The 27,714-nt window shown below is 36.0% G+C and overlaps 3 protein-coding genes across 3 annotated transcripts; all 3 read left to right on the forward strand.

Moving 5' to 3' along the window:
• Window positions 1-245: 245 nt before the first annotated feature.
• LOC306709092 (interferon-induced protein 44-like) lies at window positions 246-4,447 on the forward strand. Its single transcript, XM_079177122.1, has 8 exons — window positions 246-251; window positions 1,548-1,592; window positions 1,827-1,860; window positions 1,944-2,142; window positions 2,940-3,089; window positions 3,256-3,427; window positions 3,540-3,640; window positions 3,755-4,447. The coding sequence occupies exons 2-8, from the start codon at window positions 1,550-1,552 to the stop codon at window positions 3,914-3,916; spliced, it is 861 nt and encodes a 286-aa protein (XP_079033248.1). The 5' UTR covers window positions 246-251; window positions 1,548-1,549; the 3' UTR covers window positions 3,917-4,447.
• Window positions 4,448-11,682: 7,235 nt separating this feature from the next.
• On the forward strand, window positions 11,683-15,885 carry LOC306709663 (interferon-induced protein 44-like). The gene is made up of 8 exons (XM_079177900.1): window positions 11,683-11,689; window positions 12,986-13,030; window positions 13,265-13,298; window positions 13,382-13,580; window positions 14,378-14,527; window positions 14,694-14,865; window positions 14,978-15,078; window positions 15,193-15,885. The coding sequence occupies exons 2-8, from the start codon at window positions 12,988-12,990 to the stop codon at window positions 15,352-15,354; spliced, it is 861 nt and encodes a 286-aa protein (XP_079034026.1). The 5' UTR covers window positions 11,683-11,689; window positions 12,986-12,987; the 3' UTR covers window positions 15,355-15,885.
• Window positions 15,886-23,229: 7,344 nt separating this feature from the next.
• On the forward strand, window positions 23,230-27,431 carry LOC306709095 (interferon-induced protein 44-like). The gene is made up of 8 exons (XM_079177125.1): window positions 23,230-23,236; window positions 24,533-24,577; window positions 24,812-24,845; window positions 24,929-25,127; window positions 25,926-26,075; window positions 26,242-26,413; window positions 26,526-26,626; window positions 26,741-27,431. Exons 2-8 carry the CDS (start codon window positions 24,535-24,537, stop codon window positions 26,900-26,902), a joined length of 861 nt encoding a protein of 286 aa, XP_079033251.1. The 5' UTR covers window positions 23,230-23,236; window positions 24,533-24,534; the 3' UTR covers window positions 26,903-27,431.
• Window positions 27,432-27,714: the final 283 nt, after the last annotated feature.

Below are 27,714 nucleotides of genomic sequence, written 5' to 3' on the forward strand. Positions count from 1 at the left end.
AAGCCTTCACTTTTACCTCTTTATGTAATTAATCACAGAACTTGAAAGTGAAAATTGTCATATTCTTGCTGTTAGCAACTGCTAGCACTGATGCATAACATATTCTATGTCATTTGCATCTTTACCACTAAGAGTCTTTAATTGAAGTTAACATTTCAATTTAGGCATTTGCAACATTCCTTCTTCAGAACATTATATTTAAATTCATACACATTTACATGTTAATGTCTCCCTTTACAGCAACGGGGGAGGTAAGTCTTGAATTGTCATTATTTCACTTTGTAAATGTTCCAAATATTGCAAAAGTGATTGAAATGTATAACGCTAACATTTACCAAAAGGAATGCATGATGTTGCTGAAGTGTTACGATACAGCTTTATGTTAACTTATGTAACTTTCTCTTTAGCATATTTTAGTAAGCCATGGAGGAATTAAACGTTGTTTAATACTTACGTCATTAAGTTACATAACAAACGTACTTAATTTAACCCAAACCGTGATTTATTTACTGAACTTAACCAAGTAGTTTTGTTTGAATTTGCAATGTTAACCACATATTTAAACTACTTTATACTTTGTGAATAATAAAAAAACTGTTAAAAACCTGGATGAGAAAAAAATGTGTTTGTAGTGTGCAACATTAAGACTTCACAACGGGGGTGTGGTGGCGCTTATTTAAAAGGGGGAATGAGACACACAATGGAGGCCGCGCTTAACACACTACGTGTGTATAAGAAAAAGCTCAGCAGTGTGGAACAACAATATTACAGCAGAAAGCACAACAAATATCTTTCAAAGCACGAAATGGGAAAAATTCACAATAAAACGGTACCAGTAAAGATAAACTTAAACAAACAAACAAGGTTACAATAACACACTGTGACCTATCTCTGCACAGGCAATAGCCTCTTACTTGAGATCACTGCGTAGCGATCGGTGGAGTTTTATCCAGCCGATGACAGGGGACCGTAATGCGCTCTGTCGGCGGGTTAAGCGGCACGCTGGTCTTCGTATGGCAGCGGGAAAAACATTGGACGTCGACTTGAATAGAATGAAGCAGGGATAGAAGTTTTCCTCTGTTCTTGTGTACGATGTACGATTTAAAAAAAAATGTTATCAATTTTGATAAACGTCATCTTAAACTAGAATACGGTGATGGATGTTTCTCCCAATGCTCTTATAGTGGCATGACTTACTGTATGAACTGTATCACTAAATTCATGCAGAAGTACAATTACATTTTTCTTTCTGTCCAGATACTTCTTTGGATCCAGTAAAATGTAAAAAAATAATAATTTCTTGACAGTTTAGCTTTGTACTTTCACTTTCTCTATACTCTAACTTTTGTGTTTCCAGTGAATTCAATTGGATAAATTTAATTACACATATTCAAAAAGAATAAATACTTGAGTCTGTTTTACCGGTGATAACTTACAATTGAATATTCTGAAATATGAAGCCTCAAATATTCTGTCAACGTTTGGTTTGTTTTTGGTAATTAATTGTCTAATAATGTTTCTTGTTTACACCTTATATCTCTTTGTAGCCATGTGGCCATTTTCGTCAAAAAAGGTTCTTGAGCCTCCTGAGCGTAAGATACTTAAAATATTTCAGAACATTGTTTAAACTCAGAAGATTACATCACACATTTATTTCACGAGTGTGAAGGAGAGGATAAGATCCCAAGTTGTGAATAAAACCCTGCACACAGTCAAACATATTGCAAAACTGATTGAAATGTATAACGCTAACATTTACCAAAAGGAATGCATGATGTTGCTGAAGTGTTACAGCTTTATGTTAACATATGTAACTTTCTCTTCAGCATATTTTAGTAAGCCATGGAGGAATGTGACGGAGTGAGTATGAGTCACATGTTGTACATTTAATATTAAATATAATAAAGTATACTGTTCAAATGTTCCTTTTCTTTGATTTAAAGGAACTACCCGAGAGATCTCGATTTTGTGAAATCTTACCAACCTCAAAACAAAGATGTCAAACATCTCCGAATTCTGCTTCATGGACCGGTCGGGTCTGGCAAGTCCAGTTTCATCAACTCTGTTGAAACTGTTTTAAAAGGCAGAGTTACTGGTCGAGCTTTGACGGATGCAAACTCTGGAAGCAGCTTTACCCAAAAGGTATGAATAACTTAATTGTGGTGACTTTAAAAAACTGTTTAAATGTTTCAAAAACAATCACAGCCTTATAACTGAAATGGCTATGAAAGCATTAAAGATAACTGATCACATTTGTGCATTTCCACTGATAATTTCCTTACTCTATCCAATATTTAGCTTTATACCATGGTCACTCAAACAAATCAGGATTGTGATTGGTTGGAGGGATTCAAATTTAGTAACCGAACAGTTTAATTGTACATCTATGATATATTGTAGGCCAATGTGTTCAATTGCCTTTCTACATTAACGTGTCATTATGACACTGTAGGTAATGCATCAAGCACTGACTCTTAGCAAAAGAGTTTGGAGCTCGTGTTGTTTATGTCACCATCACCAACAGCTGTAACAAATGATGATCTCAGTTAAAACGACGCAAATTTAATTTGAAATGTGTTTGATATTTGTGTAAATCTAGAAGTACAAATGAATTGACGTTAAAATAAAAGATTGAAATAGAGGACTAAAAAACTTTTTTTCACCAAAACATTTTAAAACTCTGAGCCCAGCCTTGTGAACCTCTGACAGTTTAGATGGTGCTTAACGTAGCCTAATCAGCAGTGCAATAGAGAGGACAGCAAAGATACAGCAACAAGAGTTTGATTCTGAATTTTTGATTGTGTGCTTTTTTTTGTTACCGTGCAGACAAGCTTAGATTTATAGCTTTAATTGAATGCCTCACCTGTTGTTTTCTTTAATTGCAAGTTTATCAGGGATTTGCTAAAGTGATGCAAATAATTCCACCTTCTGCTTTACAGTACACGGCTTATGAAATCCACAAAGACCCTGATAGCTTTTACTCTGTCATTTTCAATGACATCATGGGCTTTGAGCAAAATACTGAGGCAGGAGTTGTTGTGGAAGACGTGAAACTGGCCATGAGGGGACATGTGTCAGATGGTTATAAGGTACAACTCTTTGAACTCTGACATTATTTAAGTTATCTACTTTTCTTTTTTCATACGGTTTTGCATTTGACACTTTTTTTTGCATTATATTATGCCAAATGCTATTGTTTAACTGTTTTGTTGAATAGTTAACAGTAGATCATCTTTTTTTAAATCGTTTTTCTAGTTCAATCCTGTAGCCCAGCTTCAGGAGACTGATAAGGACTACAAATCATCTCCCACTCTGGAAGACAGAGTTCACGTCCTGGTCTGTGTCATTCCTGCTGGCTCAGTATCTTTAATAAGTGATAAAGTTGTGGAGAAGTTGAGAGAAGTCAGACGAGCAGCCGCTGAAATGGGTAAGAGCAGACATCACAACGGTCATGACTGTGTTCACTAATGGAACCAGATCTGGTTTTATGAATCAAAATACCAGCAAAGCAAATCCGGATTATGTTTCTGTCTTTACAGGAATTCCCCAACTGGCTATTCTCACCAAAGTTGATGAAGCGTGTCCTGAGGCGGAAAATGATATAAACGAAACATACAGGATCAAGTACTTGAAGGAACAGGTAGGTTTTTATTGGTGATTTTGTGTTTGTTGTCAGAGCTCAACTTTCAGAATTTGAGCACGAGAATCTCATTTTTTTTGCCATTCACTAATCAACTGAAATCCTGTTACTTAGGTCGACAAATTCAGCATGTTGCTCGGCATTCCACCGAACTGCATCTTTCTTGTGAAGAACTACCACTCAGAAACCAACACAAATGATGATATCAATGTGCTGATCCTGCGCGCACTGAGACAGATGATTACCTTCGGAGAAGACTTTCTCAACAACCTGTAGACCTACACACTGCTGAGGCAAACCTTGTATAATCAAACAAAGCTCTACGTGTCAGTTTCCACTTGTTGCGTGCATAGTTTACTTTCAAAATAAACTTCCTTCTTTACAGAAAGTTAGGTTTGGGAAAAGAGAGTGGGTGACGTTCACTTAACTTACTAACAACTCACGTGAAAAAAATGGCTTCTTTAAAACAATAATAATAATAACAGTTATGTGCAGGATGCTTTTTGTGATTTTAATTTTAATTTTCAAGCATGTTATGCACATATTGTAGGCTTCATTACATGCGTCTTAGTTGATTTAGTTAAACATTTTGAAAATGTTTCTCCTATTTTACTTTGTGGGATAAAATAAGTATGCTTGTGTGTAGTGCAACATTACATGAAATACATTGTGTAATAAATAATAATATGAAAAAAACACAATAATGTTATATCAACATGTCAATGTGAAGCAATTTTGTATGTGCACTTTGCTGTTGTGAAATGTTTTTTCCTCTTGCTTTTTATTCCAATAAAATAGTTTATTGCAGGTTTTTTTCTTTTATTATATTTCACCAGATTTGATTTCAATCATTTTTTTTCATTTTTCTCTAAAGACTGTTGTTTTATTTCACAACGTCAATACTATCAAGTAAATGTTTTAATTTCTTATACCATTTTCATCACTGAATTTTTGTCTGTTTGTTAATCCAGACAACCGGGCAGAGCACGTCTGTGATTCACTGTTCATTCACATGGAAGCAACATCTTCACTTGTCTCTAAGAAAACCTGGTGCTACCAGGTTATGGTCTTGCTACCAGGTTGAGGCAGTGTTTGATGGGCATGAAGATCACATCTGCCTTTGGCCTTTCCTGCAGGATACTCAGGTTGTTTATCAAGCTCAGTCACTGGGTGGGGCTGTCAGGTGATGGAGAAAATATCTAAATGTCACAGAGAGTAGGGAGGCGATATTCTGCCATGGTACTGCAGCACGTAGGTTAATGTGATTTTGCCACCTTTCATCTCCATAGCTTACTGTTGGACCCATTGGTGACCAAGATGGCTGAAACCTTTGTGTGGGGTCCGGGCCTTCTGGAGAATCTTTCTATCAGCTTTTCAAAATTGAACATCCATGTAACTTGGTTCCTGAGAGGCTGGAATTCAATGTGTAACACAAACAACCTCCCACACGCCTACAACTGACTGGCGTGAGAGTCAGCTTTCAAATCACATGATCTAAAGGACACTGAAAGGAAAACATTTAAAGATGCGTGGCAGAACACAATACGCATCAATGTAGATAACACCAAAAAGGCATCAACAACTTCGCTCTATATAGTAACCATGTCTTTGCAATTTACTAGTTTGTGAACGTCAATTCATGATTATTAATTGCTTGAATTTGTCGATAGGAGACTGTGGTTAAGTTATATAAGTGATAAAAAGGAAATTAGAATACTATATAAAAAGATTGATTTCTCAACTGCAGAGTGATTACGTTCACCATCACCAGTTCTTTAAAGCCAGCCTCCACTTCAAAAATGAGGTCAAACCGGCCACACGTTGTTTTGCGGTAACCATGTATGCTAGGCATTACAGCAAGAGCGTGTAAGAGGTGACTTCAAAATAAGAGCATCGTTTGGGTAAACGAGGAGGCCATTTCACATTTATTCAGTCAGTCTGTGAATAATAAAACAATTAATGAATAATTCAACGAATAAACAAACAAACAAACAAATAAATACTAAATGCATGAACAATAAATTGAGTGATTGATAACTCATTAACAATAATATTTACTGCCTGCAAACTGTACTTTAGACAACATTTTAATTCCAATTGTGTGAATACTTAGTCAAACTTATTAATAAAGACTACATTTCTTAAAATCAATCTGAATTTAGTGACTAATTTCTTTTCACCTTTTTATCTCCAAATTGTTTTAGAAAAGCTGAAGGATTATGTTCTCTTTTATTAGTAATATATTGTCCTGCAACTCTGGCTTATAAACCCGATATCCTGACTTTTTTTTGCATGCCCAGTTTGCAATGCAGGCTATCTGTAAACAACTCTAGTCTCCAAGTAAAAGCTGGTAAAAACCCCGATAACTGCTTCATGTGCCAAGCACTAAAGTCCCTGAAGGTACCGTATTCCATTTCAATGGAATGAAGTGGTTCAACAACTACTGCACATGTACAATAGTTACGTTATTTGTTGATCCTCATTTTGTTGCTATCATACACTGATGCTCTGGTAAAGTCATGTGACCATCACTGCCCGTCTTGTACAGTGTGTCTAGTCTAGAACGGTTATAATAATGCAATGTATTCTGTGAAGATGTAGAGCACTGCTGTCCTTCCTGCCACTAATTCATATAAGTGAAAATGAAACTATGCTGATTGTGGGAGGGAAGCCTGTTGCTTGGCGGCTCTTTCAGAAGTCATTTCAGTAAGGCTGTGATCGAAATCCTTTTGCTAAAAATTCAGTTTAAACATTTTAATAGCTATAATACAAAAAAAGTTGAACACGCTAAAATATGTGGAGATTTCAGTTTGAGTGTGTCCCTGTGTCAGATTAAGTGTACTATGTCAGTGTATTTAGAGGTAAAATAGCTCATATAAGGGATTTTAAAGGGCTTTCCTTTTTGAAATTCTATACCAAAATGTCCTGATAATCTCAGAGTGACACTCTGAAGTGGTCTGCTATGTTCTGAAGTGAACTTAGTTAGTGACAATTGGCCACACTAGAATATTCTGACACTGTAATAGTGAGACTATAAGGTCTTTTGCTATTAATCTGAAGTGAAAATAGTTTGTGACAATAGGCAATTTCCTTTTAGTCCAAATCAGAGTTTACAGGGAAGACAGCTCATATATCAGATTTTAAAGGGTTTCAATTTTGGAACTCTGCATCAGGATGTCCTGATATTATCTGAGTGACACTCTGAGTTGGTTTTGAATCAGCGCACGCTCTTGCAGTAACGCCTCGTGTATAACACGTACCACAAGACATTGTGTGTTGGCTTGACAGTGTTTTTCAAGCTAGACGGTGGGTTGACTGCAGTACTTCTTCTCAAGGGCATAACAGCGGATGTAAGATTTTCTTTTTTTTATATTATTAATTTTTATAAACGTCATCTTAAACTACAGTACTGTGATGGATGTTTATCCCAATGCTCTTATAATGGCATGACTTACTGTATGAAATGTTTCATTAAATTCATGCAGACGTACAATTTAATTTTTCTTTCTGTCCAGATACTTCTTTGGATCCAGTGAAAGGTAAAAAAATAATAATTTGTTGACAGTTTAGCTTTGTACTTTCACTTTCTCTATACGCTAACTTTTGTGTTTTCTGTGAATTCAATTGGATACATTTAATTACACATATTCAAGAATAATAAATACTTCGCTCGTGCAGCACCTGAGTCTGTTTTTACTAATTAATATTCTGAAATATGAATCCTCAAATATTCTGTCGACATTTGGTTTGTTTTTGGAAAAAGTTATTGTTTATTAATGTTTCTTGTTTACATGTTGCCTTATATCTTTTTGTAGCCATGGGTGGAAGATCGACAAAAGAGCAGCGTAAGATACTCAAAATATTTCAGAATCACACATTCATTTCACGAGTGTGAAGGAGAGGATAAGTAGATCACAAGTTGTGAATAAAACCCTGCACACAGTCAAACTTGCAAAAATACATTTGAGAAATGTAAAAGATTCTTCATTTGTGTTGAAATAATTTATTTGATGGATATATTACATCAATGTGTGCACTCTACTTGTCAGCTTTGATGTAAAAATGGAGGAGCATACCATGGGGGTGAGTGGTTTGTTTAATTTATGTTGCCTCTGTGTTTAATGGCTTTTCTTCAATTAACGATTGTTAAAACCTCTTTTTTGTAAATGACCTTACTTCTCACCTGATATATTACCTCAGTAAACATTTTAAACATTGTAAACATACGTTTTTAGTTTACAGCACTAGTTTCAAGTCTTCTTCAATACAGAATGATGCTCATTTAGTAAATTATGGTCCCAGTTACAGTAAAATAGGCAGAATAGATTGACAGGTCGCTACTGATACCAGAGCCGTATTCCTTGTCACTTCTCTGCAGTCGAAATATGGTCACTTCCACTCATTGGTTGCAAAACAACAAGGTGGCGATGGCCAAAATGCAGAATGCGAGGGATCAAAACGACAGTCAACACAACGATTGGTGACGTGACGTCACGAAAACTACTTCTTAAATCCAGCCACTGCATTTTATATAAATATAAATGATAAACAACAGCACTAACATGCTATGCTATATCTGATCAGAATCAGAACCATTTCCATTTATTCATCGATAGTTCAAATAGCTGTGGCAACATAATGTTATGGTGCAGTATCATATATTTAATATCTGTTCTAGTCTGTATTATCACAAATCTTTCTACGTACAAGTGAAAATGAAACTATTCTGACTGTGGGAGGGAGCCTATTATAGCATTTGTTGCTCCACACCCTTCCTTTGATTCTGATCATAATATTTTAGGCATGCAGCTATGCTTCCATGACGACACTGAAGGATGTCAGTTGGTTAGTAGTCACTGAAAAGCAGATGAACAGGCATTTGAGAATGAGAGACGAAAGTAAAACTGCCAGCTGAAGAAAAAAAAGATGTTTAGTGCATTAGTGTCACACTGACTTGTAACAGGTTAAACAGTTTAAGTGTCAGTGTAATGTAAAAGCCCCTTTTTCCAAACAATGTAAACACCTGAGAGCGTCACAAAAGAGCATAAAACAACTTTGATTGCTGAAAAAAATACGGTATGAAAAAGTAATTTATATATTCATTGGTCAATATCTTCAAAACTAAATAAGACCTCAACAAACTTGATGTAATATTTGATGACCTTGGTCCAACATTGAGCATAGACCACCCAAACACAACAACCACCAGCAGCTACAATAAGAACAAGACCACAACCTGGTGCGGCCACAAGCGAGGCAGTGTTTGATGGGCATGAAGACCACATCTGCCTTTGGCCTTTGTCTACCTGCAGGATACTCAGGTTGTTTATCAAGCTCAGTCACTGGGTGGGGCTGTCAGCTGATGGAGAAAATATGCAACATCGTCACAGAGTAGGGAGGCGATATTCTTACATGGTACTGCAGCACATAGCTTTAAGTGATTTTGCCACCTTTCATCTCCATAGCTTACTGTTGATCATCGATATTTCAAATAGCTGTGGCAACATGATGTTATGGTGCAGTATCATATATTTAATATCTGTCCTAGTCTGTATTATCACAATGTTTTCTACGTTCAAGTGAAAATGAAACTATTCTGACTGTGGGAGGGAGCCTATTATAGCATTTGTTGCTCCACACCCTTCCTTTGATTCTGATCATAATATTTTAGGCATGCAGCTATGCTTCCATGACGACGCTGAAGGATGTCAGTTGGTTAGTGACCACTGAAAAGCAGATGAACAGGCATTTGAGAATGAGAGACGAAAGTAAAACTGCCAGCTGAAGAAAAAAAAGATGTTTAGTGCATTAGTGTCACACTGACTTGTAACAGGTTAAACAGTTTAAGTGTCAGTGTAATGTAAAAGCCCCTTTTTCCAAACAATGTAAACACCTGAGAGCGTCACAAAAGAGCATAAAACAACTTTGATTGCTGAAAAAAATACGGTATGAAAAAGTAATTTATATATTCATTGGTCAATATCTTCAAAACTAAATAAGACCTCAACAAACTTGATGTAATATTTGATGACCTTGGTCCAACATTGAGCATAGACCACCCAAACACAACAACCACCAGCAGCTACAATAAGAACAAGACCACAACCTGGTGCTACCACAAGCGAGGCAGTGTTTGATGGGCATGAAGACCACATCTGCCTTTGGCCTTTGTCTACCTGCAGGATACTCAGGTTGTTTATCAAGCTCAGTCACTGGGTGGGGCTGTCAGCTGATGGAGAAAATATGCAACATCGTCACAGAGTAGGGAGGCGATATTCTTACATGGTACTGCAGCACGTAGCTTTAAGTGATTTTGCCACCTTTCATCTCCATAGCTTACTGTTGATCATCGATATTTCAAATAGCTGTGGCAACATGATGTTATGGTGCAGTATCATATATTTAATATCTGTCCTAGTCTGTATTATCACAATGTTTTCTACGTTCAAGTGAAAATGAAACTATTCTGACTGTGGGAGGGAGCCTATTATAGCATTTGTTGCTCCACACCCTTCCTTTTATTCTGATCATAATATTTTAGGCATGCAGCTATGTCAGTTGGTTAGTAGTCACTGAAAAGCAGATGAACAGGCATTTGAGAATGAGAGACGAAAGTAAAACTGCCAGCTGAAGAAAAAAAAATATGTTTAGTGCAATAGTATACCTGCAGGATACTGTGCTGTGCATCCTCAGTAACTAACTTGGTAGTAACACCGGCACTACATGAAGTCCCAGGAGACAAACGGTGTGCCCCCACTGCCAGCAGGCAGTGATCACCAAAAATCATGTTACAATGGTTTGGTTCAGGCATGGCATCTATTTTTCACTCTCTATTCATCTTCAACACAAAAACACAAATAAGACCGGGTTAGAAAATAACAGTGTCAACCACTGCAAGGTTGTGCCACCTAATAGCATGCACATACTATCCTTCTACTGTCAAATGTAAGTGTTGGAGCTATTTATTTTATATTAGTATTTTGTTATTTCATTAATAAGTAGTATAGTTTAATTATTCTAGTTATCTGATATATTAAGATTGCTTTTTCTCTTTAATAGTAATTTGTTTAGTTCTATAATTTGTTGTTGTTTTGGTAATTACTGTGGGCACCTGTGGCTATATATATGAGTAGACAGATCGGACCAGCATGCACCGGGGTGGGCCTATAGTTTTTACCAGTACAGGAGAGACGGTACGACAGGAGTTTTCTTTATTATTTTTGTTTGTTTGCTTGTTTTGTTTGCTTTACTAAATAAATAAGAAAATCGGAATCCTGCATGGACAATCTACTCTCTTCTGCCTGCGTAAAATACCGACCACGGTGCATCAGTGGCGTTTGATTATTGTTTGTTTTATTTTGATTTATACGACAAATGGCCACTACAGTAAGTTTAAACTGTCTGGTTACATTATACTGCATACTTTATAGTATAAAGTAGCAATACATGTAAATACTTAAGAACAGTTACAACAAAAGTGTACTCTACATCAGTAAATATACCTACTTCCTTCATTGGTACTTTCCATGATGCATTTTTTAAATTCTTTTCAGTCACATGATTGGCTTCATCCTGATAGTGAAAGTAAGTTGATAACTTATATAATAAGAACCGTTCTTGCTGTCAACATTAGTTGAAGTGGCACTCTGCAGATATAAAGGTAAGGACTTTATATCATGTAACAACGGGTAATGTGTAACTGATTGTATTCATATGGTTTCATAAAATGTTTGTCTCTTTATGAATTTTAAACAGAAACACACTTTTATGAAAGACATGCTTTATGTACTGCAGCGTTAAGCCTTCACTTTTACCTCTTTATGTAATTAATCACAGAACTTGAAAGTGAAAATTGTCATATTCTTGCTGTTAGCAACTGCTAGCACTGATGCATAACATATTCTATGTCATTTGCATCTTTACCACTAAGAGTCTTTAATTGAAGTTAACATTTCAATTTAGGCATTTGCAACATTCCTTCTTCAGAACATTATATTTAAATTCATACACATTTACATGTTAATGTCTCCCTTTACAGCAACGGGGGAGGTACGTCTTGAATTGTCATTATTTCACTTTGTAAATGTTCCAAATATTGCAAAAGTGATTGAAATGTATAACGCTAACATTTACCAAAAGGAATGCATGATGTTGCTGAAGTGTTACGATACAGCTTTATGTTAACTTATGTAACTTTCTCTTTAGCATATTTTAGTAAGCCATGGAGGAATTAAACGTTGTTTAATACTTACGTCATTAAGTTACATAACAAACGTACTTAATTTAACCCAAACCGTGATTTATTTACTGAACTTAACCAAGTAGTTTTGTTTGAATTTGCAATGTTAACCACATATTTAAACTACTTTATACTTTGTGAATAATAAAAAAACTGTTAAAAACCTGGATGAGAAAAAAATGTGTTTGTAGTGTGCAACATTAAGACTTCACAACGGGGGTGTGGTGGCGCTTATTTAAAAGGGGGAATGAGACACACAATGGAGGCCGCGCTTAACACACTACGTGTGTATAAGAAAAAGCTCAGCAGTGTGGAACAACAATATTACAGCAGAAAGCACAACAAATATCTTTCAAAGCACGAAATGGGAAAAATTCACAATAAAACGGTACCAGTAAAGATAAACTTAAACAAACAAACAAGGTTACAATAACACACTGTGACCTATCTCTGCACAGGCAATAGCCTCTTACTTGAGATCACTGCGTAGCGATCGGTGGAGTTTTATCCAGCCGATGACAGGGGACCGTAATGCGCTCTGTCGGCGGGTTAAGCGGCACGCTGGTCTTCGTATGGCAGCGGGAAAAACAGTGGACGTCGACTTGAATAGAATGAAGCAGGGATAGAAGTTTTCCTCTGTTCTTGTGTACGATGTACGATTTAAAAAAAAATGTTATCAATTTTGATAAACGTCATCTTAAACTAGAATACGGTGATGGATGTTTCTCCCAATGCTCTTATAGTGGCATGACTTACTGTATGAACTGTATCACTAAATTCATGCAGAAGTACAATTACATTTTTCTTTCTGTCCAGATACTTCTTTGGATCCAGTAAAATGTAAAAAAATAATAATTTCTTGACAGTTTAGCTTTGTACTTTCACTTTCTCTATACTCTAACTTTTGTGTTTCCAGTGAATTCAATTGGATAAATTTAATTACACATATTCAAAAAGAATAAATACTTGAGTCTGTTTTACCGGTGATAACTTACAATTGAATATTCTGAAATATGAAGCCTCAAATATTCTGTCAACGTTTGGTTTGTTTTTGGTAATTAATTGTCTAATAATGTTTCTTGTTTACACCTTATATCTCTTTGTAGCCATGTGGCTATTTTCGTCAGAAAAGGTTCCTGAGCCTCCTGAGCGTAAGATACTTAAAATATTTCAGAACATTGTTTAAACTCAGAAGATTACATCACACATTTATTTCACGAGTGTGAAGGAGAGGATAAGATCCCAAGTTGTGAATAAAACCCTGCACACAGTCAAACATATTGCAAAAGTGATTGAAATGTATAACGCTAACATTTACCAAAAGGAATGCATGATGTTGCTGAAGTGTTACAGCTTTATGTTAACATATGTAACTTTCTCTTTAGCATATTTTAGTAAGTCATGGAGGAATGTGACGGAGTGAGTATGAGTCACATGTTGTAAATTTAATATTAAATATAATAAAGTATACTGTTCAAATGTTCCTTTTCTTTGATTTCAAGGAACTACCAGAGAGATCTCGAGTTTGTGAAATCTTACCAACCTCGAAACAAAGATGTCAAACATCTCCGAATTCTGCTTCATGGACCGGTCGGGTCTGGCAAGTCCAGTTTCATCAACTCTGTTGAAACTGTTTTAAAAGGCAGAGTTACTGGTCGAGCTTTGACGGATGCAAACTCTGGAAGCAGCTTTACCCAAAAGGTATGAATAACTTAATTGTGGTGACTTTAAAAAACTGTTTAAATGTTTCAAAAACAATCACAGCCTTATAACTGAAATGGCTATGAAAGCATTAAAGATAACTGATCACATTTGTGCATTTCCACTGATAATTTCCTTACTCTATCCAATATTTAGCTTTATACCATGGTCACTCAAACAAATCAGGATTGTGATTGGTTGGAGGGATTCAAATTTAGTAACCGAACAGTTTAATTGGACATCTATGATGTATTGTAGGCCAATGTGTTCAATTGCCTTTCTACATTAACGTGTCATTATGACACTGTAGGTAATGCATCAAGCACTGACTCTTAGCAAAAGAGTTTGGAGCTCGTGTTGTTTATGTCACCATCACCAACAGCTGTAACAAATGATGATCTCAGTTAAAACGACGCAAATTTAATTTGAAATGTGTTTGATATTTGTGTAAATCTAGAAGTACAAATGAATTGACGTTAAAATAAAAGATTGAAATAGAGGACTAAAAAACTTTTTTTCACCAAAACATTTTAAAACTCTGAGCCCAGCCTTGTGAACCTCTGACAGTTTAGATGGTGCTTAACGTAGCCTAATCAGCAGTGCAATAGAGAGGACAGCAGAGATACAGCAACAAGAGTTTGATTCTGAATTTTTGATTGTGTGCTTTTTTTTGTTACCGTGCAGACAAGCTTAGATTTATAGCTTTAATTGAATGCCTCACCTGTTGTTTTCTTTAATTGCAAGTTTATCAGGGATTTGCTAAAGTGATGCAAATAATTCCACCTTCTGCTTTACAGTACACGGCTTATAAAATCCACAAAGACCCTGATAGCTTTTACTCTGTCATTTTCAATGACATCATGGGCTTTGAGCAAAATACTGAGGCAGGAGTTGTTGTGGAAGACGTGAAACTGGCCATGAGGGGACATGTGTCAGATGGTTATAAGGTACAACTCTTTGAACTCTGACATTATTTAAGTTATCTACTTTTCTTTTTTCATACGGTTTTGCATTTGACACTTTTTTTTGCATTATATTATGCCAAATGCTATTGTTTAACTGTTTTATTGAATAGTTAACAGTAGATCATCTTTTTTTAAATCGTTTTTCTAGTTCAATCCTGTAGCCCAGCTTCAGGAGACTGATAAGGACTACAAATCATCTCCCACTCTGGAAGACAGAGTTCACGTCCTGGTCTGTGTCATTCCTGCTGGCTCAGTATCTTTAATAAGTGATAAAGTTGTGGAGAAGTTGAGAGAAGTCAGACGAGCAGCCGCTGAAATGGGTAAGAGCAGACATCACAACGGTCATGACTGTGTTCACTAATGGAACCAGATCTGGTTTTATGAATCAAAATACCAGCAAAGCAAATCCGGATTATGTTTCTGTCTTTACAGGAATTCCCCAACTGGCTATTCTCACCAAAGTTGATGAAGCGTGTCCTGAGGCGGAAAATGATATAAACGAAACATACAGGATCAAGTACTTGAAGGAACAGGTAGGTTTTTATTGGTGATTTTGTGTTTGTTGTCAGAGCTCAACTTTCAGAATTTGAGCACGAGAATCTCATTTTTTTTGCCATTCACTAATCAACTGAAATCCTGTTACTTAGGTCGACAAATTCAGCATGTTGCTCGGCATTCCACCGAACTGCATCTTTCTTGTGAAGAACTACCACTCAGAAACCAACACAAATGATGATATCAATGTGCTGATCCTGCGCGCACTGAGACAGATGATTACCTTCGGAGAAGACTTTCTCAACAACCTGTAGACCTACACACTGCTGAGGCAAACCTTGTATAATCAAACAAAGCTCTACGTGTCAGTTTCCACTTGTTGCGTGCATAGTTTACTTTCAAAATAAACTTCCTTCTTGACAGAAAGTTAGGTTTGGGAAAAGAGAGTGGGTGACGTTCACTTAACTTACTAACAACTCACGTGAAAAAAATGGCTTCTTTAAAACAATAATAATAATAACAGTTATGTGCAGGATGCTTTTTGTGATTTTAATTTTAATTTTCAAGCATGTTATGCACATATTGTAGGCTTCATTACATGCGTCTTAGTTGATTTAGTTAAACATTTTGAAAATGTTTCTCCTATTTTACTTTGTGGGATAAAATAAGTATGCTTGTGTGTAGTGCAACATTACATGAAATACATTGTGTAATAAATAATAATATGAAAAAAACACAATAATGTTATATCAACATGTCAATGTGAAGCAATTTTGTATGTGCACTTTGCTGTTGTGAAATGTTTTTTCCTCTTGCTTTTTATTCCAATAAAATAGTTTATTGCAGGTTTTTTTCTTTTATTATATTTCACCAGATTTGATTTCAATCATTTTTTTTCATTTTTCTCTAAAGACTGTTGTTTTATTTCACAACGTCAATACTATCAAGTAAATGTTTTAATTTCTTATACCATTTTCATCACTGAATTTTTGTCTGTTTGTTAATCCAGACAACCGGGCAGAGCACGTCTGTGATTCACTGTTCATTCACATGGAAGCAACATCTTCACTTGTCTCTAAGAAAACCTGGTGCTACCAGGTTGTGGTCTTGCTACCAGGTTGTGACAGTGTTTGATGGGCATGAAGATCACATCTGCCTTTGGCCTTTCCTGCAGGATACTCAGGTTGTTTATCAAGCTCAGTCACTGGGTGGGGCTGTCAGGTGATGGAGAAAATATCTAAATGTCACAGAGAGTAGGGAGGCGATATTCTGCCATGGTACTGCAGCACGTAGGTTAATGTGATTTTGCCACCTTTCATCTCCATAGCTTACTGTTGGACCCATTGGTGACCAAGATGGCTGAAACCTTTGTGTGGGGTCCGGGCCTTCTGGAGAATCTTTCTATCAGCTTTTCAAAATTGAACATCCATGTAACTTGGTTCCTGAGAGGCTGGAATTCAATGTGTAACACAAACAACCTCCCACACGCCTACAACTGACTGGCGTGAGAGTCAGCTTTCAAATCACATGATCTAAAGGACACTGAAAGGAAAACATTTAAAGATGCGTGGCAGAACACAATACGCATCAATGTAGATAACACCAAAAAGGCATCAACAACTTCGCTCTATATAGTAACCATGTCTTTGCAATTTACTAGTTTGTGAACGTCAATTCATGATTATTAATTGCTTGAATTTGTCGATAGGAGACTGTGGTTAAGTTATATAAGTGATAAAAAGGAAATTAGAATACTATATAAAAAGATTGATTTCTCAACTGCAGAGTGATTACGTTCACCATCACCAGTTCTTTAAAGCCAGCCTCCACTTCAAAAATGAGGTCAAACCGGCCACACGTTGTTTTGCGGTAACCATGTATGCTAGGCATTACAGCAAGAGCGTGTAAGAGGTGACTTCAAAATAAGAGCATCGTTTGGGTAAACGAGGAGGCCATTTCACATTTATTCAGTCAGTCTGTGAATAATAAAACAATTAATGAATAATTCAACGAATAAACAAACAAACAAACAAATAAATACTAAATGCATGAACAATAAATTGAGTGATTGATAACTCATTAACAATAATATTTACTGCCTGCAAACTGTACTTTAGACAACATTTTAATTCCAATTGTGTGAATACTTAGTCAAACTTATTAATAAAGACTACATTTCTTAAAATCAATCTGAATTTAGTGACTAATTTCTTTTCACCTTTTTATCTCCAAATTGTTTTAGAAAAGCTGAAGGATTATGTTCTCTTTTATTAGTAATATATTGTCCTGCAACTCTGGCTTATAAACCCGATATCCTGACTTTTTTTTGCATGCCCAGTTTGCAATGCAGGCTATCTGTAAACAACTCTAGTCTCCAAGTAAAAGCTGGTAAAAACCCCGATAACTGCTTCATGTGCCAAGCACTAAAGTCCCTGAAGGTACCGTATTCCATTTCAATGGAATGAAGTGGTTCAACAACTACTGCACATGTACAATAGTTACGTTATTTGTTGATCCTCATTTTGTTGCTATCATACACTGATGCTCTGGTAAAGTCATGTGACCATCACTGCCCGTCTTGTACAGTGTGTCTAGTCTAGAACGGTTATAATAATGCAATGTATTCTGTGAAGATGTAGAGCACTGCTGTCCTTCCTGCCACTAATTCATATAAGTGAAAATGAAACTATGCTGATTGTGGGAGGGAAGCCTGTTGCTTGGCGGCTCTTTCAGAAGTCATTTCAGTAAGGCTGTGATCGAAATCCTTTTGCTAAAAATTCAGTTTAAACATTTTAATAGCTATAATACAAAAAAAGTTGAACACGCTAAAATATGTGGAGATTTCAGTTTGAGTGTGTCCCTGTGTCAGATTAAGTGTACTAAGTCAGTGTATTTAGAGGTAAAATAGCTCATATAAGGGATTTTAAAGGGCTTTCCTTTTTGAAATTCTATACCAAAATGTCCTGATAATCTCAGAGTGACACTCTGAAGTGGTCTGCTATGTTCTGAAGTGAACTTAGTTAGTGACAATTGGCCACACTAGAATATTCTGACACTGTAATAGTGAGACTATAAGGTCTTTTGCTATTAATCTGAAGTGAAAATAGTTTGTGACAATAGGCAATTTCCTTTTAGTCCAAATCAGAGTTTACAGGGAAGACAGCTCATATATCAGATTTTAAAGGGTTTCAATTTTGGAACTCTGCATCAGGATGTCCTGATATTATCTGAGTGACACTCTGAGTTGGTTTTGAATCAGCGCACGCTCTTGCAGTAACGCCTCGTGTATAACACGTACCACAAAACATTGTGTGTTGGCTTGACAGTGTTTTTCAAGCTAGACGGTGGGTTGACTGCAGTACTTCTTCTCAAGGGCATAACAGCGGATGTAAGATTTTCTTTTTTTTATATTATTAATTTTTATAAACGTCATCTTAAACTACAGTACTGTGATGGATGTTTATCCCAATGCTCTTATAATGGCATGACTTACTGTATGAAATGTTTCATTAAATTCATGCAGACGTACAATTTAATTTTTCTTTCTGTCCAGATACTTCTTTGGATCCAGTGAAAGGTAAAAAAATAATAATTTGTTGACAGTTTAGCTTTGTACTTTCACTTTCTCTATACGCTAACTTTTGTGTTTTCTGTGAATTCAATTGGATACATTTAATTACACATATTCAAGAATAATAAATACTTCGCTCGTGCAGCACCTGAGTCTGTTTTTACTAATTAATATTCTGAAATATGAATCCTCAAATATTCTGTCGACATTTGGTTTGTTTTTGGAAAAAAATTATTGTTTATTAATGTTTCTTGTTTACATGTTGCCTTATATCTTTTTGTAGCCATGGGTGGAAGATCGACAAAAGAGCAGCGTAAGATACTCAAAATATTTCAGAATCACACATTCATTTCACGAGTGTGAAGGAGAGGATAAGTAGATCACAAGTTGTGAATAAAACCCTGCACACAGTCAAACTTGCAAAAATACATTTGAGAAATGTAAAAGATTCTTCATTTGTGTTGAAATAATTTATTTGATGGATATATTACATCAATGTGTGCACTCTACTTGTCAGCTTTGATGTAAAAATGGAGGAGCATACCATGGGGGTGAGTGGTTTGTTTAATTTATGTTGCCTCTGTGTTTAATGGCTTTTCTTCAATTAACGATTGTTAAAACCTCTTTTTTGTAAATGACCTTACTTCTCACCTGATATATTACCTCAGTAAACATTTTAAACATTGTAAACATACGTTTTTAGTTTACAGCACTAGTTTCAAGTCTTCTTCAATACAGAATGATGCTCATTTAGTAAATTATGGTCCCAGTTACAGTAAAATAGGCAGAATAGATTGACAGGTCGCTACTGATACCAGAGCCGTATTCCTTGTCACTTCTCTGCAGTCGAAATATGGTCACTTCCACTCATTGGTTGCAAAACAACAAGGTGGCGATGGCCAAAATGCAGAATGCGAGGGATCAAAACGACAGTCAACACAACGATTGGTGACGTGACGTCACGAAAACTACTTCTTAAATCCAGCCACTGCATTTTATATAAATATAAATGATAAACAACAGCACTAACATGCTATGCTATATCTGATCAGAATCAGAACCATTTCCATTTATTCATCGATAGTTCAAATAGCTGTGGCAACATAATGTTATGGTGCAGTATCATATATTTAATATCTGTTCTAGTCTGTATTATCACAAATCTTTCTACGTACAAGTGAAAATGAAACTATTCTGACTGTGGGAGGGAGCCTATTATAGCATTTGTTGCTCCACACCCTTCCTTTGATTCTGATCATAATATTTTAGGCATGCAGCTATGCTTCCATGACGACACTGAAGGATGTCAGTTGGTTAGTAGTCACTGAAAAGCAGATGAACAGGCATTTGAGAATGAGAGACGAAAGTAAAACTGCCAGCTGAAGAAAAAAAAGATGTTTAGTGCATTAGTGTCACACTGACTTGTAACAGGTTAAACAGTTTAAGTGTCAGTGTAATGTAAAAGCCCCTTTTCCAAACAATGTAAACACCTGAGAGCGTCACAAAAGAGCATAAAACAACTTTGATTGCTGAAAAAAATACGGTATGAAAAAGTAATTTATATATTCATTGGTCAATATCTTCAAAACTAAATAAGACCTCAACAAACTTGATGTAATATTTGATGACCTTGGTCCAACATTGAGCATAGACCACCCAAACACAACAACCACCAGCAGCTACAATAAGAACAAGACCACAACCTGGTGCTGCCACAAGCGAGGCAGTGTTTGATGGGCATGAAGACCACATCTGCCTTTGGCCTTTGTCTACCTGCAGGATACTCAGGTTGTTTATCAAGCTCAGTCACTGGGTGGGGCTGTCAGCTGATGGAGAAAATATGCAACATCGTCACAGAGTAGGGAGGCGATATTCTTACATGGTACTGCAGCACATAGCTTTAAGTGATTTTGCCACCTTTCATCTCCATAGCTTACTGTTGATCATCGATATTTCAAATAGCTGTGGCAACATGATGTTATGGTGCAGTATCATATATTTAATATCTGTCCTAGTCTGTATTATCACAATGTTTTCTACGTTCAAGTGAAAATGAAACTATTCTGACTGTGGGAGGGAGCCTATTATAGCATTTGTTGCTCCACACCCTTCCTTTGATTCTGATCATAATATTTTAGGCATGCAGCTATGTCAGTTGGTTAGTAGTCACTGAAAAGCAGATGAACAGGCATTTGAGAATGAGAGACGAAAGTAAAACTGCCAGCTGAAGAAAAAAAAGATGTTTAGTGCATTAGTGTCACACTGACTTGTAACAGGTTAAACAGTTTAAGTGTCAGTGTAATGTAAAAGCCCCTTTTTCCAAACAATGTAAACACCTGAGAGCGTCACAAAAGAGCATAAAACAACTTTGATTGCTGAAAAAAATACGGTATGAAAAAGTAATTTATATATTCATTGGTCAATATCTTCAAAACTAAATAAGACCTCAACAAACTTGATGTAATATTTGATGACCTTGGTCCAACATTGAGCATAGACCACCCAAACACAACAACCACCAGCAGCTACAATAAGAACAAGACCACAACCTGGTGCTACCACAAGCGAGGCAGTGTTTGATGGGCATGAAGACCACATCTGCCTTTGGCCTTTGTCTACCTGCAGGATACTCAGGTTGTTTATCAAGCTCAGTCACTGGGTGGGGCTGTCAGCTGATGGAGAAAATATGCAACATCGTCACAGAGTAGGGAGGCGATATTCTTACATGGTACTGCAGCACGTAGCTTTAAGTGATTTTGCCACCTTTCATCTCCATAGCTTACTGTTGATCATCGATATTTCAAATAGCTGTGGCAACATGATGTTATGGTGCAGTATCATATATTTAATATCTGTCCTAGTCTGTATTATCACAATGTTTTCTACGTTCAAGTGAAAATGAAACTATTCTGACTGTGGGAGGGAGCCTATTATAGCATTTGTTGCTCCACACCCTTCCTTTTATTCTGATCATAATATTTTAGGCATGCAGCTATGTCAGTTGGTTAGTAGTCACTGAAAAGCAGATGAACAGGCATTTGAGAATGAGAGACGAAAGTAAAACTGCCAGCTGAAGAAAAAAAAATATGTTTAGTGCAATAGTATACCTGCAGGATACTGTGCTGTGCATTTCTCATCCTCAGTGACTAACTTGGTAGTAACACCGGCACTACATGAAGTCCCAGGAGACAAACTGTGTGCCCCCACTGCCAGCAGGCAGTGATCACCAAAAATCATGTTACAATGGTTTGGTTCAGGCATGGCATCTATTTTTCACTCTCTATTCATCCTCAACACAAAAACACAAATAAGACCGGGTTAGAAAATAACAGTGTCAACCACTGCAAGGTTGTGCCACCTAATAGCATGCACATACTATCCTTCTACTGTCAAATGTAAGTGTTGGAGCTATTTATTTTATATTAGTATTTTGTTATTTCATTAATAAGTAGTATAGTTTAATTATTCTAGTTATCTGATATATTAAGATTGCTTTTTCTCTTTAATAGTAATTTGTGTAGTTCTATAATTTGTTGTTGTTTTGGTAATTACTGTGGGCACCTGTGGCTATATATATGAGTAGACAGATCGGACCAGCATGCACCGGGGTGGGCCTATAGTTTTTACCAGTACAGGAGAGACGGTACGACAGGAGTTTTCTTTATTATTTTTGTTTGTTTGCTTGTTTTGTTTGCTTTACTAAATAAATAAGAAAATCGGAATCCTGCATGGACAATCTACTCTCTTCTGCCTGCGTAAAATACCGACCACGGTGCATCAGTGGCGTTTGATTATTGTTTGTTTTATTTTGATTTATACGACAAATGGCCACTACAGTAAGTTTAAACTGTCTGGTTACATTATACTGCATACTTTATAGTATAAAGTAGCAATACATGTAAATACTTAAGAACAATTACAACAAAAGTGTACTCTACATCAGTAAATATACCTACTTCCTTCATTGGTACTTTCCATGGTGCATTTTTTTTATTCTTTTCAGTCACATGATTGGCTTCATCCTGATAGTGAAAGTAAGTTGATAACTTATATAATAAGAACCGTTCTTGCTGTCAACATTAGTTGAAGTGGCACTCTGCAGATATAAAGGTAAGGACTTTCTATTATGTAACAACGGGTAATGTGTAACTGATTGTATTCATATGGTTTCATAAAATGTTTGTCTCTTTATGAATTTTAAACAGAAACACACTTTTATGAAAGACATGCTTTATGTACTGCAGCGTTAAGCCTTCACTTTTACCTCTTTACGTAATTAATCACAAAACTTGAAAGTGAAAATTGTCTTGACTGTCATTTCAATTTGGTACGTGTTGACATAACGTTCACATACTTGAACTATATTACTATAACTATATCTTTTTTTTTTGTTAGATTTGTGACCACTGTCTTGATGGTTGTCTCCTGTTATCATATTCTTGCTGTTGGCAACTGCTAGCACTAGTGCATAACATGTTCTATGTCATTTGCATCTTTTCCACTAAGAGTCTTTAATTGAAGTTAACATTTCAATTTAGGCATTTGCAACATTCCTTCTTCAGAACATTATATTTAAATTCATACACATTTACATGTTAATGTCTCCCTTTACAGCAACGGGGGAGGTAAGTCTTGAATTGTCATTATTTCACTTTGTAAATGTTCCAAATATTGCAAAAGTGATTGAAATGTATAACGCTAACATTTACCAAAAGGAAGGCATGATGTTGCTGAAGTGTTACGATACAACTTTATGTTAACTTATGTAACTTTCTCTTTAGCATATTTTAGTAAGCCTTGGAGAAATTAAACGTTGTTTAATACTTACGTCATTAAGTTACATAACAAACGTACTTAATTTAACCCAAACCGTGATTTATTTACTGAACTTAACCAAGTAGTTTTGCTTCAATTTGCAATGTTAACCACATATTTAAACTACTTTATACTTTGTGAATAATAAAAAAACTGTTAAAAACCTGGATGAGAAAAAAATGTGTTTGTAGTGTGCAACATTAAGACTTCACAACGGGGGTGTGGTGGCGCTTATTTAAAAGGGGGAATGAGACACACAATGGAGGCCGCGCTTAACACACTACGTGTGTATAAGAAAAAGCTCAGCAGTGTGGAACAACAATATTACAGCAGCAAGCACAACAAATATCTTTTAAAGCACTAAATGGGAAAAATTCACAATAACACGGTACCAGTAAAGATAAACTTAAACAAACAAACAAGGTTACAATAACACACTGTGACCTATCTCTGCACAGGCAATAGCCTCTTACTTGAGATCACTGCGTAGCGATCGGTGGAGTTTTATCCAGCCGATGACAGGGGACCGTAATGCGCTCTGTCGGCGGGTTAAGCGGCACGCTGGTCTTCGTATGGCAGCGGGAAAAACAGTGGACGTCGACTTGAATAGAATGAAGCAGGGATAGAAGTTTTCCTCTGTTCTTGTGTACGATGGACGATTTAAAAAAAAATGTTATAAATTTTGATAAACGTCATCTTAAACTACAGTACCGTGATGGATGTTTATCCCAATGCTCTTATAGTGGCATGACTTACTGTATGAACTGTATCACTAAATTCATGCAGAAGTACAATTACATTTTTCTTTCTGTCCAGATACTTCTTTGGATCCAGTAAAATGTAAAAAAATAATAATTTCTTGACAGTTTAGCTTTGTACTTTCACTTTCTCTATACTCTAACTTTTGTGTTTCCAGTGAATTCAATTGGATAAATTTAATTACACATATTCAAAAAGAATAAATACTTGAGTCTGTTTTACCGGTGATAACTTACATTTGAATATTCTGAAATATGAAGCCTCAAATATTCTGTCAACGTTTGGTTTGTTTTTGGTAATAAATTGTATAATAATGTTTCTTGTTTACACCTTATATCTTTTTGTAGCCATGGGGGTAGGATCGTCAGACATGCCTCCTGATCCTCCTGAGCGTAAGATACTTAAAATATTTCAGAACATTGTTTAAACTCAGAAGATTACATCACACATTTATTTCACGAGTGTGAAGGAGAGGATAAGATCCCAAGTTGTGAATAAAACCCTGCACACAGTCAAACATATTGCAAAAGTGATTGAAATGTATAACGCTAACATTTACCAAAAGGAATGCATGATGTTGCTGAAGTGTTACAGCTTTATGTTAACATATGTAACTTTCTCTTTAGCATATTTTAGTAAGTCATGGAGGAATGTGACGGAGTGAGTATGAGTCACATGTTGTACATTTAATATTAAATATAATAAAGTATACTGTTCAAATGTTCCTTTTCTTTGATTTAAAGGAACTACCCGAGAGATCTCGATTTTGTGAAATCTTACCAACCTCAAAACAAAGATGTCAAACATCTCCGAATTCTGCTTCATGGACCGGTCGGGTCTGGCAAGTCCAGTTTCATCAACTCTGTTGAAACTGTTTTAAAAGGCAGAGTTACTTGTCGAGCTTCGACAGATGCAAACTCTGGAAGCAGCTTTACCCAAAAGGTATGAATAACTTAATTGTGGTGACTTTAAAGAACTGTTTAAATGTTTCAGAAACAATCACAGCCTTATAACTGAAATGGCTATGAAAGCATTAAAGATAACTGATCACATTTGTGCATTTCCACTGATAATTTCCGTACACTATCCAATATTTAGCTTTCTACCATGGTCACTCAAACAAATCAGAATTGTGATTGGTTGGAGGGATTCAAATTTAGTAACCGAACAGTTTAATTGGACATCTATGATGTATTGTAGGCCAATGTAATCAATTGCCTTTCTACATTAACGTGTCATTATGACACTGTAGGTAATGCATCAAGCACTGACTCTTAGGAAAAGAGTTTGGAGCTCGTGTTGTTTATGTCACCATCACCAACAGCTGTAACAAATGATGATCTCAGTTAAAACGACGCAAATTTAATTTGAAATGTGTTTGATATTTGTGTAAATCTAGAAGTACAAATGAATTGACGTTAAAATAAAAGATTGAAATAGAGAACTAAAAACTCTGAGCCCAGCCTTGTGAATCTCTGACAGTTTAGATGGTGCTTAACGTAGCCTAATCAGCAGTGCAATAGAGAGGACAGCAGAGATACAGCAACAAGAGTTTGATTCTGAATTTTTGATTGTGTGCTTTTTTTTGTTACCGTGCAGACAAGCTTAGATTTATAGCTTTAATTGAATGCCTCACCTGTTGTTTTCTTGGGAGAAACGATGTCTGTTTGACATTTTTAATTGCAAGTTTATCAGGGATTTGCTAAAGTGATGCAAATAATTCCACCTTCTGCTTTACAGTACACGGCTTATAAAATCCGCAAAGACCCTGATAGCTTTTACTCTGTCATTTTCAATGACATCATGGGCTCTGAGCAAAATACTAAGACAGGAGTTGATGTGGAAGAGGTGAAACTGGCCATGAGGGGACATGTGTCAGATGGTTATAAGGTACAACTCTTTGAACTCTGACATTATTTAAGTTATCTACCTTTCTTTTTTCATACAGTTTTGCATTTGACACTTTTTTTTGCATTACATTGTGCCAAATGCTATTGTTTAACTGTTTTGTTGAATAGTTAACAGTCGATCATCTTTTTTTAAATCGTTTTTCTAGTTCAATCCTGTAGCCCAGCTTCAGGAGACTGATAGGGACTACAAATCATCTCCCACTCTGGAAGACAGAGTTCACGTCCTGGTCTGTGTCATTCCTGCTGGCTCAGTATCTTTAATAAGTAAAGAAGTTGTGAAGAAGTTGAGAAAAGTCAGAAAAGCAGCCGCTGAAATGGGTAAGAGCAGACATCACAACGGTCATGACTGTGTTCACTAATGGAACCAGATCTGGTTTTATGAATCAAAATACCAGCAAAGCAAATACGGATTATGTTTCTGTCTTTACAGGAATTCCCCAACTGGCTATTCTCACCAAAGTTGATGAAGCGTGTCCTGAGGCGGAAAATGATATAAACGAAACATACAGGATCAAGTACTTGAAGGAACAGGTAGGTTTTTATTGGTGATTTTGTGTTTGTTGTCAGAGCTCAACTTTCAGAATTTGAGCACGAGAATCTCATTTTTTTTGCCATTCACTAATCAACTGAAATCCTGTTACTTAGGTCGACCAATTCAGCATGTTGCTCGGCATTTCATCGAACTGCATCTTTCTTGTGAAGAACTACCACTCAGAAACCAACACAAATGATGATATCAATGTGCTGATCCTGAGCGCACTGAAACAGATGATTTGCTTCGGAGAAGACTTTCTCAACAACCTGTAGACCTACACACTGCTGAGGCAAACCTTGTATGATCAAACAAAGCTCTACGTGTCAGTTTCCACTTGTTGCGTGCATAGTTTACTTTCAAAATAAACTTCCTTCTTTACAGAAAGTTAGGTTTGGGAAAAGAGAGTGGGTGACGTTCACTTAACTTACTAACAACTCACGTGAAAGAAATGGCTTCTTTAAAACAATAATAATAATAACAGTTATGTGCAGGATGATTTTTGTGATTTTTATTTTAATTTTCAAGCATGTTATGCACATATTGTAGGCTTCATTACATGCGTCTTAGTTGATTTAGTTAAACATTTTGAAAATGTTTCTCCTATTTTACTTTGTGGGATAAAATAAGTATGCTTGTGTGTAGTGCAACATTACATGAAATACATTGTGTAATAAATAATAATATGAGAAAAACACAATAATGTTATATCAACATGTCAATGTGAAGCAATTTTGTATGTGCACTTTGCTGTTGTGAAATGTTTTTTCCTCTTGCTTTTTATTCCAATAAAATAGTTTATTGCAGGTTTTTTTCTTTTATTATATTTCACCAGATTTGATTTCAAGCATTTCTTTTCATTTTTCTCTAAAGACTGTTGTTTTATTTCACAACGTCAATACTATCAACTAAATGTTTTAATTTCTTATACCATTTTCATCTCTGAATTTGTGTCTGTTTGTTAATCCAGACAACCGGGCAGAGCACGTCTGTGATTCACTGTTCATTCACATGGAAGCAACATCTTCACTTGTCTCTAAGAAAACCTGGTGCTACCAGGTTATGGTCTTGCTACCAGGTTGAGGCA

This window comes from Pholis gunnellus, assembly GCF_910591455.1.
Source record: "Pholis gunnellus genome assembly, chromosome: 17".
NCBI lineage: Eukaryota > Metazoa > Chordata > Actinopteri > Perciformes > Pholidae > Pholis > Pholis gunnellus.

What these genes read in the sequence shown, in the direction of transcription:
- LOC306709092 (XM_079177122.1), top strand. Translation starts at nt 1,550, where the DNA reads ATGTGGCCATTTTCGTCAAAAAAGGTTCTTGAGCCTCCTGAGC. An exon ending in CCATGGAGGAATGTGACGGA is followed by an intron (nt 1,861 to 1,943) that starts GTGAGTATGAGT and finishes TTTGATTTAAAG; the next exon opens with GAACTACCCGAGAGATCTCG. An exon ending in TCAAGTACTTGAAGGAACAG is followed by an intron (nt 3,641 to 3,754) that starts GTAGGTTTTTAT and finishes CCTGTTACTTAG; the next exon opens with GTCGACAAATTCAGCATGTT.
- LOC306709663 (XM_079177900.1), top strand. Translation starts at nt 12,988, where the DNA reads ATGTGGCTATTTTCGTCAGAAAAGGTTCCTGAGCCTCCTGAGC. An exon ending in TCATGGAGGAATGTGACGGA is followed by an intron (nt 13,299 to 13,381) that starts GTGAGTATGAGT and finishes TTTGATTTCAAG; the next exon opens with GAACTACCAGAGAGATCTCG. An exon ending in TCAAGTACTTGAAGGAACAG is followed by an intron (nt 15,079 to 15,192) that starts GTAGGTTTTTAT and finishes CCTGTTACTTAG; the next exon opens with GTCGACAAATTCAGCATGTT.
- LOC306709095 (XM_079177125.1), top strand. Translation starts at nt 24,535, where the DNA reads ATGGGGGTAGGATCGTCAGACATGCCTCCTGATCCTCCTGAGC. An exon ending in ATGTGTCAGATGGTTATAAG is followed by an intron (nt 26,076 to 26,241) that starts GTACAACTCTTT and finishes TCGTTTTTCTAG; the next exon opens with TTCAATCCTGTAGCCCAGCT. An exon ending in AAAAGCAGCCGCTGAAATGG is followed by an intron (nt 26,414 to 26,525) that starts GTAAGAGCAGAC and finishes CTGTCTTTACAG; the next exon opens with GAATTCCCCAACTGGCTATT.